At 38.7% G+C, this 15,088-nt stretch overlaps 1 protein-coding gene across 1 annotated transcript in view; it reads left to right on the forward strand.

Moving 5' to 3' along the window:
* Positions 1 to 2,643: 2,643 nt before the first annotated feature.
* TFG (TRK-fused gene) overlaps positions 2,644 to 15,088 on the forward strand; it is a gene marked incomplete at its 3' end in the record, with an annotated part of 14,269 nt that continues 1,824 nt past the window's right edge. Inside the window, exons 1-6 of the mRNA XM_010009761.1 lie at positions 2,644 to 2,749; positions 4,867 to 5,075; positions 7,683 to 7,766; positions 8,668 to 8,814; positions 10,152 to 10,319; positions 12,320 to 12,460. Coding sequence (XP_010008063.1) covers positions 4,892 to 5,075; positions 7,683 to 7,766; positions 8,668 to 8,814; positions 10,152 to 10,319; positions 12,320 to 12,460 — 724 coding nt within the window. The remainder of the gene's footprint in view (positions 2,750 to 4,866; positions 5,076 to 7,682; positions 7,767 to 8,667; positions 8,815 to 10,151; positions 10,320 to 12,319; positions 12,461 to 15,088) is intronic.

Genomic DNA, 15,088 nt, shown 5'->3' on the forward strand with positions numbered 1-15,088 from the left:
AGACCCTTCGCGTCCCCCCGGCAGCGCCTGAGGGAGGCTGAAACCGCCGCCCGGGCTTTTCGGCCTGGGGAGATGGGGTGAGGGCTCGCAGAGGCCTCCCGTCGCTCCCGCACATCGCAAGGCTCTCGCTTTGTACCCCTGCTCACCAAGCCTTGTTCCCCTTGGGAGGCAGAGGAACTGCAGACTCCTCACTTACCGGCAGGGCACAGCTATGATTTCTGCTCCCCACTGGGTCAGGCCTACCGTTTTCAGAACTGGAGAAAACGAAAAAGAGCTCGTCTTTCTGCTCCCATCCCTTTTACCCCCCAGCTCTCTTGGGAAAACGCATTGCTCTGTCGAGTGGGGTATGGGAGGCAGTGCTGCTTGGCCCTGTTTCTGTGTGCTTCACCTTGTTCTTTTGCCTGTTTTGACACAGGGAAAAGCGAAGCGGGAATGCCTGTTCTTCCCTTGCTTAGGCAAGGCTGATTTTCTCAATGCAGAGAGTAGTAAAATCCAACATGGTTATGATGTCATGGCTTAAGAAAGGATCATGAAGTGACTGACTTAGATTGGACAGTCACTGTCCACATGCACCATTTAGATTGGCACGTGGTGTGAATACAAAGTGAGCCAAGAGGTGAGGAAACAATCCGTACCTCCAAAATGTGTATGGTACATCAGGAAGTTTAGAAGGATGTCACTGAGAGTCTAATGAAAAATAGCCTTCCTGAAACAGGAAGATGCTAATGTGTTGTTGTTTGGTTGGTTGGTGTTTTCCCCTCAATAAAGTAGACACAGTTATTGGTTCTGTTAAAAAGCTCATTTGTGTGCATTCTGGATGTCTTCACTGAAAAACTCGAATCATCCATTCAGCTATGTCACAGTGAGGGGAGAAAAGCTTGAATGCTGTGTAATTTAGTAATTAGAACATTTCACATACTTTCTGTAACAGTTGCAAGTAGTTGCAGTGTTTAGAGTCTGTCTCTTAAAATCTGGACGCATTCAAGCAGAATGGAGAATAGCTGGACAAAAGAAAGTGCATTTAAGTGTAACTTTTTTGTAATCATTGATAGGCACACAGTGGGTTTCTGCAAGTAATGTTGGTAAATAAAGACATTATAGTTCTGCAAGTACATTCTAGTAGTTGGTTACCTTGCACAAAGATAGAGATGATGCACTCAGTCTGTTGAAAGGCCACAGGAGCTCAGGTATGTCCACCGAAATGTGTATCTTTAGGAATTACAGATGAGGTTCAATTCCTACTGTTGTCAGTTTCCAAGTAGCTTGCACTGTAATGCTAAAGAAGCAATACCAATGCCCAGCTCTAATGCTTGAACAAGACAAGATGGTGGCTAAACAAACTCCAAGTTGAACCACTCCTAGATACATTACCTGTATCCTGTATTCGTGCATTGCAGTAAATTTTACCTGGAGCTGTAGTGAGATTTGGGTGAAAGAAGCACCATCTTCATGCGTTACTCATTCATAAAAGACGAGTGAGGAAACAAGAGTAGTCTCTTCCTGTTCCCCTGCTTAGTATGTCACGACAGTCTTGCCCTCTCCCAGTCAGGAGTGACTACAGCTCTTTCTAAAGGTGAACATTTCATACCCAGGATGAGGGGAGCAGCTGCCAGCCTGTGGGAACCAGAGGAGAGGGATTTCATCTGTTCTCTGGGGTTTGCTTGCTCTCTGCTTTTGTCCTGTTTGTTACGTATCTGTCTGTTCCAGTTTACTTCCAGTTAAGTTGAAAGAGGAGAGCTGGGAAGGCCAGTTTATCATGATTGAGAGGAACCTACTTTTCCTCTTCGATTAGTAGTGAATCATCTGAAAATCACATCATGGATGTTTGAGATTAACCTTGTGTGCGAGTGAGAGGCAAGGAGAACAGTGCCAAGTAGTATACACCTGTTGTTTGGGAGGGAGGAGCACAGTTACATTCTCCATGGAACTGGTCTGTATGCTAAATCACTGTCTTGTAGTTCTGGATATTAAACACTTTTGTAATAAAGAGGTGGATTGCAGAAACTTCATGCAGTTCATCACATAGGCTTTCCAGCAGAAAAAGCACAATCTTAAGCTGATTTCAGGGTAGATCATATTTTTAAGTGGTTGTATATTTTGGATTGCATTTCCTTCTTGCCCAGTTTAGTTGCACTTCCTGTGGGAAGGTGGCATTACTAACTTCTTTCCTCTTGATAATCTGTCCTAATTCTGTGCAGACTTCCCTTGAAGACACACTACTTAATGCCACAGAGGCTTCACCCTTAAGCTAAGAAATGGACTTCTAGATTTTTGTATTGCTAAATCAATGAAAGTTTGGGTTTGGTTTTTTTTCATTAACATGGGCTTTTAAGATGGAGGCTGTACAAATGAGTATTTTGAGATTGCTGAAGAGCACTGTCTTGTAAAGGGACACTGTTAGGAATTCCTACATGCAATTACAAAATTTAGAAAATAAAAGCTTCTATTATGAAACTCAAACTCTAGCTCAAGATATGGTTTAGCTAAACTTCAAACTCTACACTGCTCCAAATGTGATTGTTACGTTATGGATAAAACAGTGACTTTTTAATTGCATATATTCATTACCATGTTCTAAAGTGAAAGAATGATGTTAAATGTATAATTGTAAGGAACTGAAATAATATTTTTATTTTTATGTAGCTTCCTGTTTTTCTGGCACTGACAGTGAATGGCGGCTTATCCTAACTCGGTTCTGAAGTGAGGTGGAAAATTTGTCCAATAATCCAGTATCAGCAAGACAGACAAGGTAATGGTAAATTTATATTTTTGCAAAGGAGGTGAAAGAAGACGTGTGGATGGCTGCTGTTTTATCTTTTTAATGCTTTAAATTAAAAAAATCCCAAACAACTTCTGCAAAGCCGTATGCTTTCACAACCAACTTAGTGTTAATTAGACTGAGTTGATGTGCCTGCAGTCAAGGCTCTTGTGTTGCAAACATGAATAATGTATTAGCGAGCAATAATGATATTATAAACTTCACTGTTTCATTGTAATGTCTGAGCAGCAACATGGCTGTGTGAATTGCAGGTCCCTTTTCTCTGCAGGGAGGCTGTATCTGCCTACCTCCTGTTTTGTCTGGTTAGAAGAATGAGTTTTGTTCAGTAGCTGCTTGTCTTTTTTTTTTTTTTTTTTAATGCCATTAGGCTGACCAAAGGGATTTGCATGAAATGTTTGCTTTATATTAAGTTAATTGCCCAAAACCCCAGAAATTGAATTGCAATCTAGAGATAACATCATACTACATCTTTTTAATGCAAAACATTGCCATCATAACTGTAGAGTTAAATATATACAGGTGCATCAGTGTATGATGTATTAAAGGTTTTAGCTGAGTGTCTTGTTTCTCTGGTAGGAAAGAACTAATTCTCAGTGCAGTACTATAAAAACAGACTGACAAAGCAGAATTCGATTTTCTCATAAAGCACTATGTTACAACATCATTAAAGGTAGGGGAGAGATACCTGCATAACTCTAGCAAGAATTCTTTTTGTGCAAGAGAACGAACAGCATGTTTGCCTGCATGTGGCTTTGGAAATGCCAATTTTGATGTGTAGGGCTGCCTGCAGTTAAGATCTCCAGTATTTGTACTTCAGATGTTAAGGTAACTGCTTCTTCAGTTGTTCCTTATTCCAGATCTGTTGTTTTGGCCCTGTCCAAAACAGTGAAGAAAGAAGCGGACATTTGACTAGCTATCTAGATGTTTGTGGTTTTTATTTTTTTTCATTCCTTTGCTCAGTACCTTTTCTGTAGTTTCTGGTTTTCTTTTAAACACGCCTTTGCGTTTTTTAACAAGAGGGATGCCTCATACAAAGTGATAATTTTTAAGTTTTCTTATATGAAGTGTTAAAGATAAAACTGTGAAGTATATGCTCTGTACTGCTTTGATACAAGATGGCTTTTTTGACTTCCTTTGGAGTGGTTGTCCATCTTTCTTAAACCACCGAGTGTAAATGACTGTTCTGACTATGCACACTGCATAACAAATCTGTGGCTCTGAGTCTAATGAGTAGCTAATATGTAGTTTATTGAGCAGCTTTTAAAAATCTATAATCTTGGTTAAAACATCTCAGTCAAATTTTCAAAAAAGAAAACATTTTATTATCTTCCTCTTGGGAGAGGAACCCTCAATGTGTTCTAATCATGCTTATAAGAAACCAGTGTTTAGCTCTTCATTTATGTGTTCGTGAAATAATGCATGATTCAGCTTGATCCCCTTAGAAAAGCCACCTTACCACCTGTAATCGTTGAAATAAGAGATTTTGTTATGGCGTCTTTCCTTAAATGGGGAAATAAAAAAAAAAAAAAAAGCCCTTTGCTGGTTATCGGGAATGTAAAAATAATTTTATGAGTTGATAATGTAACCAATATAATGTAGTAAGGCTGACACATTTTGCTGGGATTTCACTTTTCCTGAGAGAGATATATACATGTATCTCAAAAACAAATCTCAGGGATTATTAGTTCCTTCATAGCTGTTTTCCATGACAGTTTACAGCTGATATCTTACAGAAAAACCCACTCAAGTTTGACATTTCTAGATATCACACACATTTAAAAGCTGTGTGACTTTAAAAAAACCCCAACATTTACTATTAAATTCTGAGCACTGGGAACTGTGATAACTGGTCATTTGACGTGTCAGGTCTTACAGAGTTGTTCTTTGCCTGTGAGCTCAGTTTATGTATTATGCACTTGACTGTTTGAGAAATTAGTGCATCAGAGTGTGTCTAAGAGGGGTTCTTCGGAGAGCTTCCTAACAGTAATGCTTTCCAAAGATGGAAAGCTTCATAATTGTCATCAGATACATATAAATAATGAACAGTGTAGTTTTCTAAAATGCGTTTAATGTTTTATTGTTAACAGGTCTGCAGGCGATAAGGAATTCACCATGAATGGGCAGCTGGATTTAAGTGGGAAGCTGATCATCAAAGCTCAGCTTGGGGAAGATATTAGGAGAATTCCTATTCATAATGAAGATATCACCTATGATGAATTGGTGCTAATGATGCAGAGAGTTTTTAGAGGAAAACTTCTGAGCAATGATGAAGTCACAATAAAATACAAAGATGAAGGTAATACTTTATTACTGCTCTTAAGGTTTAATTACTTCTGTTGATCTAATATGATCTACCTATGGACAGAAACTCTGAAATTCACCTCTTCAGAATTGTCCACATTCATTGCCAATTGCAAGTGATTTCTTGTAAAATTCTTTGATTCAGACAATAGAAGCTGTATCTTTTGTGGTTATGCTGTCTTAACTTAGCTGTTCTTTCAGAAATAATGGAGGAAATGCTATCTGAAAGTTCATTTTTTGCTGATGCAGGAAGCTGATGCTATTGCAGTTTTCTGTCTACTCCACTATTTAGTGGTTTCGGTGCTAAAGTAGGTCTGAAGTAGAGGAGGGAATAAACATGTGACTTAACACAAGCTCCTACAAGACTTGGAAAACTTCACTTCTGTAGTAGTAATTCTTAATTATGTTTTCCCCCATCAGTAAAGATTACAAGACACTTATAACCCGAAATACTTATTAAAAGTAATCTTTTCCTTGAGTAATGGTTTGAATCTATCGGACGTCGGTTGTTTCAAAGAAAAGCTTGATCGTTAGTGTTAAATGCAACCTTAAGAAGAGCTTCCACAGAATGAAAAGAACCTTGTTTGAGATGTGTATAAAGAGAGATGTAGATTGGAGGGTTTTCCTCTTTGAATGTCAGAAGGGTGATATTCATAAAAGGAAAGTCAGAATGAAGTAGTAAAATCCAGTCTTTTAGTCAGTTCAAAGACTCTGATGATTCTGTTGGTGTGCAGTAAAAGAGCTACATTACTGAAGCATTCAGGTTCTTAATAGCACTGACTGTGGTGCTTAAATAACTTTTGTTCATGCATCCAGGCTATAAAATTTCACTTTGAGTGGTCCCAAGACAGGGGTTTTTTTGGGTTCATGGAGCTTTTGAGAGACACTGCTCAACAAAATTGATATGCAATGAAGAGCTAATATTTTGGGTCTTGATTGCTAGTGGGAGAGGGCTCAGTGGATTTGTGGTAGTTTTGGTTTTCTTCTTACCATATAATCAAATTTTTTTTTTTTTTTTTTGTTTCTGGAATGAGGTAAAAGTAAATCGATGGATGCTTTTTCATTAGGTTAAAGGTTCTGATTCCCGTTCTTTTAGTTCTCTGTTTTCGTTTATGCTTCTGTCTCTGTCTTCTTTTGAAGAAGATAATTACAGTCTCCATCATACACCATTATGGTTTCGTTCTTCTGTTGTGTTTCAGAGCCTAGAGACCTCCTACTGTTAATTTTAGCTTTCTTAGAATGTACTACTTCTCCACTGCGACTGTGGTATTCTTGACTTTGCTCCAACTAATTTAAGATTCTTCTTTAAATCTATATCAGTTGTTAGAAGCATTGGAATATATACATTCTAGCTATTTCTGTTTTGTTATTTATCCCTCCAGACCTTGAGGAATGTCTGTCCTTATCTATTGTGAGGAGATACCTTAAGGTGGTCTAAGGATTTCCACTGCTTCTACGACCTCGATCTAAGTCTTCTCAGAATTCACATGCACACTCTTTAGGTGTTCAGAAGAATGCTTAATGTACCCCTCCTCACTTTGTTTCTTGTTGCTGTAACACATGAAGCTAGTGATCTATAGGCCTGGATTTGGGATTTTCTACTTAAAGGTTCTGGAAAATACCGTGGCTTTGTTTCTTCATCACACTGTCATGATCCTTGAATCTAACACATTTTGGTTTGTTTTTCTTTTTTTTTTCCCCTTAAACTTGTATTCTTAATTGTGGAGGTTAGAAAACTTTAAATCCCAATCCTTTTGTTTCTGGATTTGTAGTCTAAGATAGTTAAAAGCATATTCTTCAGTTATATTTAGGTTACATGACACTTTTATTAATTACTATTGAAAAGAATTTTAAGTTTGATTACTGCCTTGTGGAGTTAAGTTTTGTATTCGAGTTGGGCATCTTTCAGACTTCTGAACTAAGTAAATTGCTCTACTAGGTGTAAAAACATTTTCATGTACTGCTTAGGGTTCTTGATTATGTAGTAAAACCTGATGTCTGAAAAAAACCCCAAACCCAAACAAACCACTGAAGACTACCAGCAGCGAATTTACATGAATCAAAGAGTAGAACTGCATCTTAAGCACAGCATGTTACTGAGTTACATATGTTAAAGGCCCTGTGGAGCTAATAGTAGAAACCTTACTTTTCTTTTTTGAAAGTTAGGCTTGAATTTCAAACTAGTGCCTAATGTGAGGTTGTCCTTTTCGTTCTTTTTCTTGATCACATTGCAGTAGAAGTTGTGTCATGGTTTAAGCCCAGCCGGTAACTCGGAACCACGCAGCTGCTCGCTCACTCCCCCTCTTCTTCTTCCCCCCGCTCCCAGAGGGATGGGGAGGAGAATCGGAGGAATGCAACTCCCACAGGTTGAGATAAGAGCAGTCTTTTGGAGCCAGTCATGGTTCTGTCTTATCTTCTGTGCATAAGTTCCCTGCACACTGATTCTTGGGCTAAAATAATAAACTTTTTACTGGTAACTTCAGAATCAAATAGGGAAAAATATTTTTGAGTAACAAAGTAACACTAGGGCAGAAGCCCTAGTGTGAAGGTCAGGAGTTAAAAGACTTTGCTTTTAATGTAACTCCTTTCATGTTCTTTTCAGATGGAGACCTTATAACAATTTTTGATAGCTCAGATCTTTCCTTTGCAATTCAATGCAGTAGAATACTTAAGCTGACATTGTTTGGTAAGTATAGAAGATTATCTCTTCTTTTAGTAATGTTTATTGAAATTCTGGCAGTGGGCTTCACTGGAAGGTACTAAAAACTTTCAGTTTTCACCTTAGAAAAATGAAATCAGTAAATTAAAAATACTGTCTTAATACGTGATATTACTCTGTTTCATGTGACATCTGAACTTATGGAAAATTAAACTATTTCTTTTTATAAGATTGCTTGAAGTATTTGTTATATGCATGTATGTATATATATATGGTCAATGTTTTTTTCTTAATGTTATTTTCCATGTTAACCCCAATCTAGCATTTGTGGGGGTTTTTTCACAGGTGTATGAGAAATTTAAGATGGTGGTCATTCCGCAGTGTTACTAGCAGTGTTACACTGCTAAAAACTAACAATTGCTTAAAGCTGAATAGACTTCAACATTTATCCTGCAGCCTTTGTATAAAATAGTCCTTTATTTTAAAGCTACTATTGGTAGATTAGCATATAGTTCCAGGGAATGGTGAGCAGCTTTTAACTTGGACACTGACCCTATTCATGAACTGCAGCAGTTGTGTGTATGCTGCATTAGTTCTAAAGGCACTTTCAAAAGGGACAGCTTTCCACAACTAAGTACGATATTTGTATTGTTCAGGGTATATTCCTGGAGATGAGTAAATAATGCAGAAACTTACTGCAGACTTTACTCTGCAGTTCTGGTACTGCTGGGTACTGTTGAACTGAGATTATATTGAAGGAACAGTAAACTCCAGAATGAGTTCAATCTGTGTTGACTAAACTTTGTCACTTTAAACTCCATGGAGGATGATGGTGCTACAAGCAAGTAAGAGTTGGGAATTATTTTTTTTTCAACTGGATTTCAGAATGTTACTGCAGACTTACATTTATCTAATTGTTGTTTTGCAGTGAATGGACAACCGAGACCCTTAGAATCTAATCAGGTGAAATACCTGCGTCGAGAGCTGATAGAACTTCGCAATAAAGTCAATCGTTTACTGGACTGTTTAGAACCACCAGCTGAACCAGGGCTTTCCACTAACCTGCCTGACAGTGGTAGGCAGCCTGGCAAAGCATTGTTTGGTTTGACTTGCAGAGTCGTGTGCTGTTCAACAAAGTGAAAAATGGAGTCTTGAATATTGGCTGTGATCATTTGTAATTGTTGCTTGATGGCTCAGAACATAATTTTTAATGCTCTCTGAGGGACAATTTCTATACAACTTAGCTGGAGTAAAGCACTAAGCCAACTTGGGAATAAAGCTAAAGTTTTGAGTTTCTGTGCTATGTATGAAAACGCTGTAACTAACACTTGTGAGTCATGACAACATTTTGAGAGGGCTTTGAGCTGAATTAATAGTTGGTTGTTGCTGAAGAGTTCTTGCTCCCAGCTGAGCACTCCCACTGCTTACTTTGGGCTAGCTCTGGTGCTTGTCTTGTCATGTTGCTGAGAGAGTTTGATTCACTAAAACAGTAAAAAGAGAATTCAGCGAAAATTATATCTACTTTCTTTGCCAGGTTAGGAAATTCAATCCACACATTTTGAGCTCAGACCAGCATCAGAGCTGTCTCAGGGTAAGCAGCACAAGCGTGCAGGTAGGGGTGTGAGGGAATTATAGGGGGAGGGCAGAATGGGAAGGATTCTCCCAGTTATGAGGCACTGATCTCCTAGCTTAGGGCTGTTGTACTGTTAAAACTGTACCTCTGTGTGCTTAACAACAGATTTTGGGCAGTCTGGGCACAGCAAATAATGATGCAAAGTCATGGAGTACAGCGTTCTGAGTGAAGAGGCGAACCAAGAACTCCAGCCTTTCTTGTAGGAAACGCTGCTTTTGTATTTTAGGGTGTAAACAAAGCTAGCCACTCTACACCCTCTCTGCACTTACTTGTTTTTTAAGAGAAAATGTGGCAACCCTATGAAAGGGGTTTCTGAGTGCTTCACTGCTAGGTGTACAATTGCAAAGTGATGAACTTTACCTGTCAGCTTAGGAAGAATTCAGGGAGAAGGGGATAGAAGAAAAAAAAAAGCTGCTATAAAAAACCTGGAACCTATACTATAAGTTACCTTAATCTTGAATTCTCTGTAGGCAGGAGAATATGCAATATGTTTGAAGCAGGAGCCTTGTATCTTTGAATATGAGAGTGATAAAAGATACTGATACTCCACAGTGTCAGTGTATCTTCAAGTAACTGTGTAATGAAACTTAAACTGTCTGATTCATCACAGTTTGAGATAGATCACTGATTCATTGCTATTATACTAACATGAGCATTTCAACAGTTAAAACATTCCCTCACCCCCCAAACTAAGCAATTGAAAGTTGCTGTAGAACAGTACATACACATGGTTGTATTTCAGATCTTGGGACTTCATAACGGGGCATTTTGTTTTGTAGATGCTGTAGACGGAAGGGAAGAAAAGCCTACTGGTGCTGATTCTAGTGTTAAGCCATCTACTCAAGTCATAGCAGCAAGCATGTCTGCATTTGATCCATTGAAGAACCAGGATGAAATCAGCAAGAATGTCATGTCAGCATTTGGCTTAACAGATGATCAGGTGTCAGGTAAGAATATGTCTTAAGAAAAGGGAAGCAAAACCTGTTTGTAATCAGTGACTCAAACCTTGTTTTATAATAAAGCATTTTATTTTGAATGTATTAAGCTGTGTTCTGTATTAGCTATTTCTTTTCTGAATTCCAAAACTGGGTATGTTAAGGTGTTGTAACTGTGTTGCAAACTTTTGTGTACAAAGTGTTGAAATGTTGCTTTTGCTTTTAGCAGTGTGTTTTAGCTTGGAGTAGAAAATGGCTTGCTTACTTTACTAAAAAAAAAAAAAACAACAACTAAATTATGTAAATCTATTGTGTAGACTAACTTAACTGGTATCTGCCAGTGATAGGAAAACAGTATCCACTGCTCTGCCTTTGGTTTTGACCTTGCAGTTCATGTTCTTGCCTTGTGTTTTGCTGTGTGGGTCAGTTGGAATGTTTTGTATGACCCTGCCTTTTCTCTGTTCCATTTCAGAAGTAAATAGTGTTAACTTTTTCACTGTTAACAAAAAGGAATAACATACTTGTTTGAACTGTATTTATTCTTGAAGAGCTGCATGACTGTCTAGTAGTAGAATAGTAAAACTGATTATACTAAACTGAATGCAGTCAACTTAAGACAGGATAACTGAAGCTAGAAGAGCAATGTAGAATGTAACTGGGAGTGATGCAGAATATAGAGAACTGATTTTGCACAGAGTCTGTGGGTCTGGCAAGGTTCAGTGTAGCATTGAAACCTGAAGATAAAACTGTTCTTGGCTAATGGGTGTGTTGTGTGCTCTCAGCTTTAGAGCAAATAAATTTTATATGATGTGTGAAGTAATGATACAGGTGGGTAAAGGAATAGCAACTGGAGCTTGTTTCTGTGATGTAGCTGCTTTGGCAGAAGTGTGAATGCGACTGTGCAGGATCCGAAGTTGTATCCACAGACAGAGTGGCTGCCTTCAGGTTGGCATACTGGTCTGTGGATCAGGCCTATTGCTTGATCTCTTTCTCTCCATGGCACATTTTTGGTTTTGTCACAGCACAGTTATTTCACAAACCAGTTAAAGGTTTAATGGTTCTCAAAAACTTACAGTGGGTTGTCTCTGAACCCACTGTGAAGTGATGGAATAGAGCATGCAGTACAACTAGTGTAAAACTGGAGCTAATTTTTGAAGGAGTGATTTTGTCTTCTGGTACAAAGCCTCAGTGTCGGTTCATACTTTGGTCACAGCTTCAGTGATACTTCAGTGTTTATGTGTCTCCATAATTTTTCTCATTGAGTGGGCTTGACCATGCTTTGAATGTACAAGGAACTTCACAGGATTAAGCAGGATATAGGAAATTCTGTTTCTAAAGCTGTAATTCTGCAGTTGTGCATATAAAGGCAAAGCCAGAAGTAGGCAGATTTGATTCCTTTTCTCCCTAATAAGGGTACCATGAAAACACAGTTAAGGGCTTGTTGGATGTATATTTATATTGTGTAAATATAATGTTCTTGAAAGTGAATTTGCAGCAATTCTAATGCTTGTGCTTAACTTTAGGCATGTATTTTAAAGTAGTGTCTCATAGGTAGCATTCATATAGCTAAGAGTTGGGAAGATCCTCCATGTGGGCCACAGTAAAACTAGTGCATTTCAACAATTTCATGCAGCCTTTCACCTTTGCTCCAGATGAGAAAGAACAGGTATATAGGTGCACATTCTGTCCAAACATAGCAAGTCTTCAGTGAACATATGCAAGGTTAATGCTTGAAGCAGTGGAAAAAGCATGTTATGGAGGGGTTTATGCCACAAATGGGTCAGGTTCCTTGGAAGAATGAAATTTGAGTCGCCTAGAAACAGGTGGAAAATTCCCCCCCAACTATTTTCACAGGAGAGTTTTAGCTTGGGTGGGACTCTCGGGTGGAAAACTAGGGAGGAGGGGGGAAAAAGTTAAAAACTTTGCAAGGAATGGTCTTGTGCAAGACTTTTTTGTAATTCAAGCTCTCTGTTAGTTTGACATGCTGTATGATGTTGTCCTTGCTCTTCTAGGACCACCCAGTGCCCCTGCAGAAGAGCGATCGGGAACACCGGACAGCATCGCTTCCTCCTCCTCTGCAGCCCACCCACCTGGGGTTCAGGCACAGCAGCCACCCTACCCGGGCACACAACCACAGACTGGGCAGGTGGAAGGTAAGCAGCGTGTTTTCTGCTATGTAAAGCGTGAATGATGGTGTCTGAATCTGAGGGATCAGCAGCTATGACTTTGTATTAGCAGCCCAAAGTCAATACCAAATGACAAATTCATCTGTGCCACTAGGCAGAAAAGTTTTTTTTTTTCCTGACATGCTGTTCAGCATAGAAACAGGAGATGGAGCAAGAGCCTTATGTAAAGGTAGGTGATGTAAGGTGAAGAGGATTTTCATGGTACTGTTTTCTATTTGCATCTGTGCTCACTTTACTGTAAGGCAGATTTATATAGGCTGCACATTACAGTTGAAGATTTTAGTTTGTATCATGTCCTGTGTGTTGTGTCAAGCTTTTAGTCAGCTAACGGTTTGTTGGCTTGTCTAGTATGAATTAAGAATGTTCTTTGCTTTTCATTTCTAACGAAACAGAGCCGCTATTTCATTGCTTCCTTATTATGTACAGCTCTGTGCTAGTCAGATTAAATCTTGTGATTATCTCATTGCATTGTAGTTTTCCCATGTAACCCTTGAGAGCCTCAGTTGGCTGTCCTTTAAGGCTTAAGGTCTTAACTCTGGTGTGCAGATTCCTTTGTGCTATGCCCTTTTACATATTTTTTTTACTTCTAAAAATAAACCTATTTAGAGGTTTGCTGTGTTTGGGCATCATTGTTCTACTGATCTTTTTGAAGAGCACTGAGCCTTCAGATCTGTATAGTTCTGGATGAAACTGTGGAATTTCTACCTCTGTATGAAGTACAACGTAAAGTTGTTTCTGTGCAAGAGTAGAAAAAAGTTGCAGCACTCTGATGCTTTCTGTACTGACATAGCGCTGAGACATTTGAGAGGCATTATTGAGGAGGATCACAGGATCCACGGTCACTTGGTCTGTGTTACCTGATGGGCACCGTAACATTCTGACATTGTCACAGAGCATTTGAACAGTTCATAGTTACGGATAATATTTAAGCAAGCATGAATGCTATTGGTTGCAGTGAAGCTTATAAAACACTTGTTTTGCTGCTTTCAGCTCTGTGGGTTTTCTTTTTTTTCTTTTTTTTTCTTGCTTCCCTAAGAATTATTTAAGTGATAAGCAGAAGCATCAAGAGACATCTTTGTAGTTTAAAGACGCATCTGTTTGGTGTTTGTGTGTAGAAGGACTTTAGGAAAAAAGTGGTTTGAGTTCTTCTGTCAGCCGCAAGAAAACTTGATATTCAAAAAAAGTATACCCTCTGTTACTGCATTTGCATGTTGATGTTAAACTAGACTGAAACAGATGAAATGCTTTAAAGCACTACCAGCACTAGGTTGGAATCCTGATTGGCTGCTAACACCAGGGAAGGGAAAAAGTACTTGTTTCAGCAAAACTCATCATACTTGGGAAAGAAGTTGTCTAGGCTCATGTTTCAGGCTCATGTTTCAGAGTAGATATAACGATTTTTCTGAACTTGGATTGAGGAAAGTAGTGTTTTGGTGGGGATTTTTTTGGTTTTGGGGATTTTTTTTAGTTGTTTTTTGGGTTTTTTTTAAACACTAAACTGTGCTATGCCTTTGCCCAAGTCCTTTTTTATTTTTAGGTAAAAGGACAACAGCAGTAATTGTGAAGGTTTTGGTCTGCAGCTTATGTAGTTCTTATTATTTCCACTGAATACATTAAGTATTGATTAGATTCACTCTATGAATAAGGTTCAGTTCTTGAAGAGATCCGAAGTCATTATTGCACTTTGTTCATCAGCAATACTAGTGGCAGCGCTTATGCTGTGTGCCTTTATGCACATGGTAAATAGTGGTCTCTTACCAAAGCTGGGTAATATGTGTATAATTACCAAAGTGGGGATTTCTCTCTCTCTTTTTTTTTTTTTCTTTTTAATTTAATAAACTAAGTTGCTTTTACCCAAAGTGTTCAAAGACTTTACTTTAAAACGGGGAGTAGCTTTCCATAGTTCTTCAGTGTCTGACAGCACCTCAGTCTAGTGGTAATTTGGGGACCTGTGCTGTCCCATGAGAACCGGTGCAGGACCATGGCCCAGCCAGATCTTTGGATAAATTTTTTGGTGGTTAGGTTTTCAGCAGTTTGGGTTTTTTTTTTTAAACACTAAACTGTGCTATGCCTTTGCCCAAGTCCTTTTTTATTTTTAGGTAAAAGGACAACAGCAGTAATTGTGAAGGTTTTGGTCTGCAGCTTATGTAGTTCTTATTATTTCCACTGAATACATTAAGTATTGATTAGATTCACTCTATGAATAAGGTTCAGTTCTTGAAGAGATCCGAAGTCATTATTGCACTTTGTTCATCAGCAATACTAGTGGCAGCGCTTATGCTGTGTGCCTTTATGCACATGGTAAATAGTGGTCTCTTACCAAAGCTGGGTAATATGTGTATAATTACCAAAGTGGGGATTTCTCTCTCTCTTTTTTTTTTTTTCTTTTTAATTTAATAAACTAAGTTGCTTTTACCCAAAGTGTTCAAAGACTTTACTTTAAAACGGGGAGTAGCTTTCCATAGTTCTTCAGTGTCTGACAGCACCTCAGTCTAGTGGTAATTTGGGGACCTGTGCTGTCCCATGAGAACCGGTGCAGGACCATGGCCCAGCCAGATCTTTGGATAAATTTTTTGGTGGTTAGGTTTTCAGCAG

This window comes from Nestor notabilis, unplaced genomic scaffold (assembly GCF_000696875.1).
Source record: "Nestor notabilis isolate BGI_N333 unplaced genomic scaffold, ASM69687v1 scaffold2272, whole genome shotgun sequence".
Lineage (NCBI taxonomy): Eukaryota > Metazoa > Chordata > Aves > Psittaciformes > Psittacidae > Nestor > Nestor notabilis.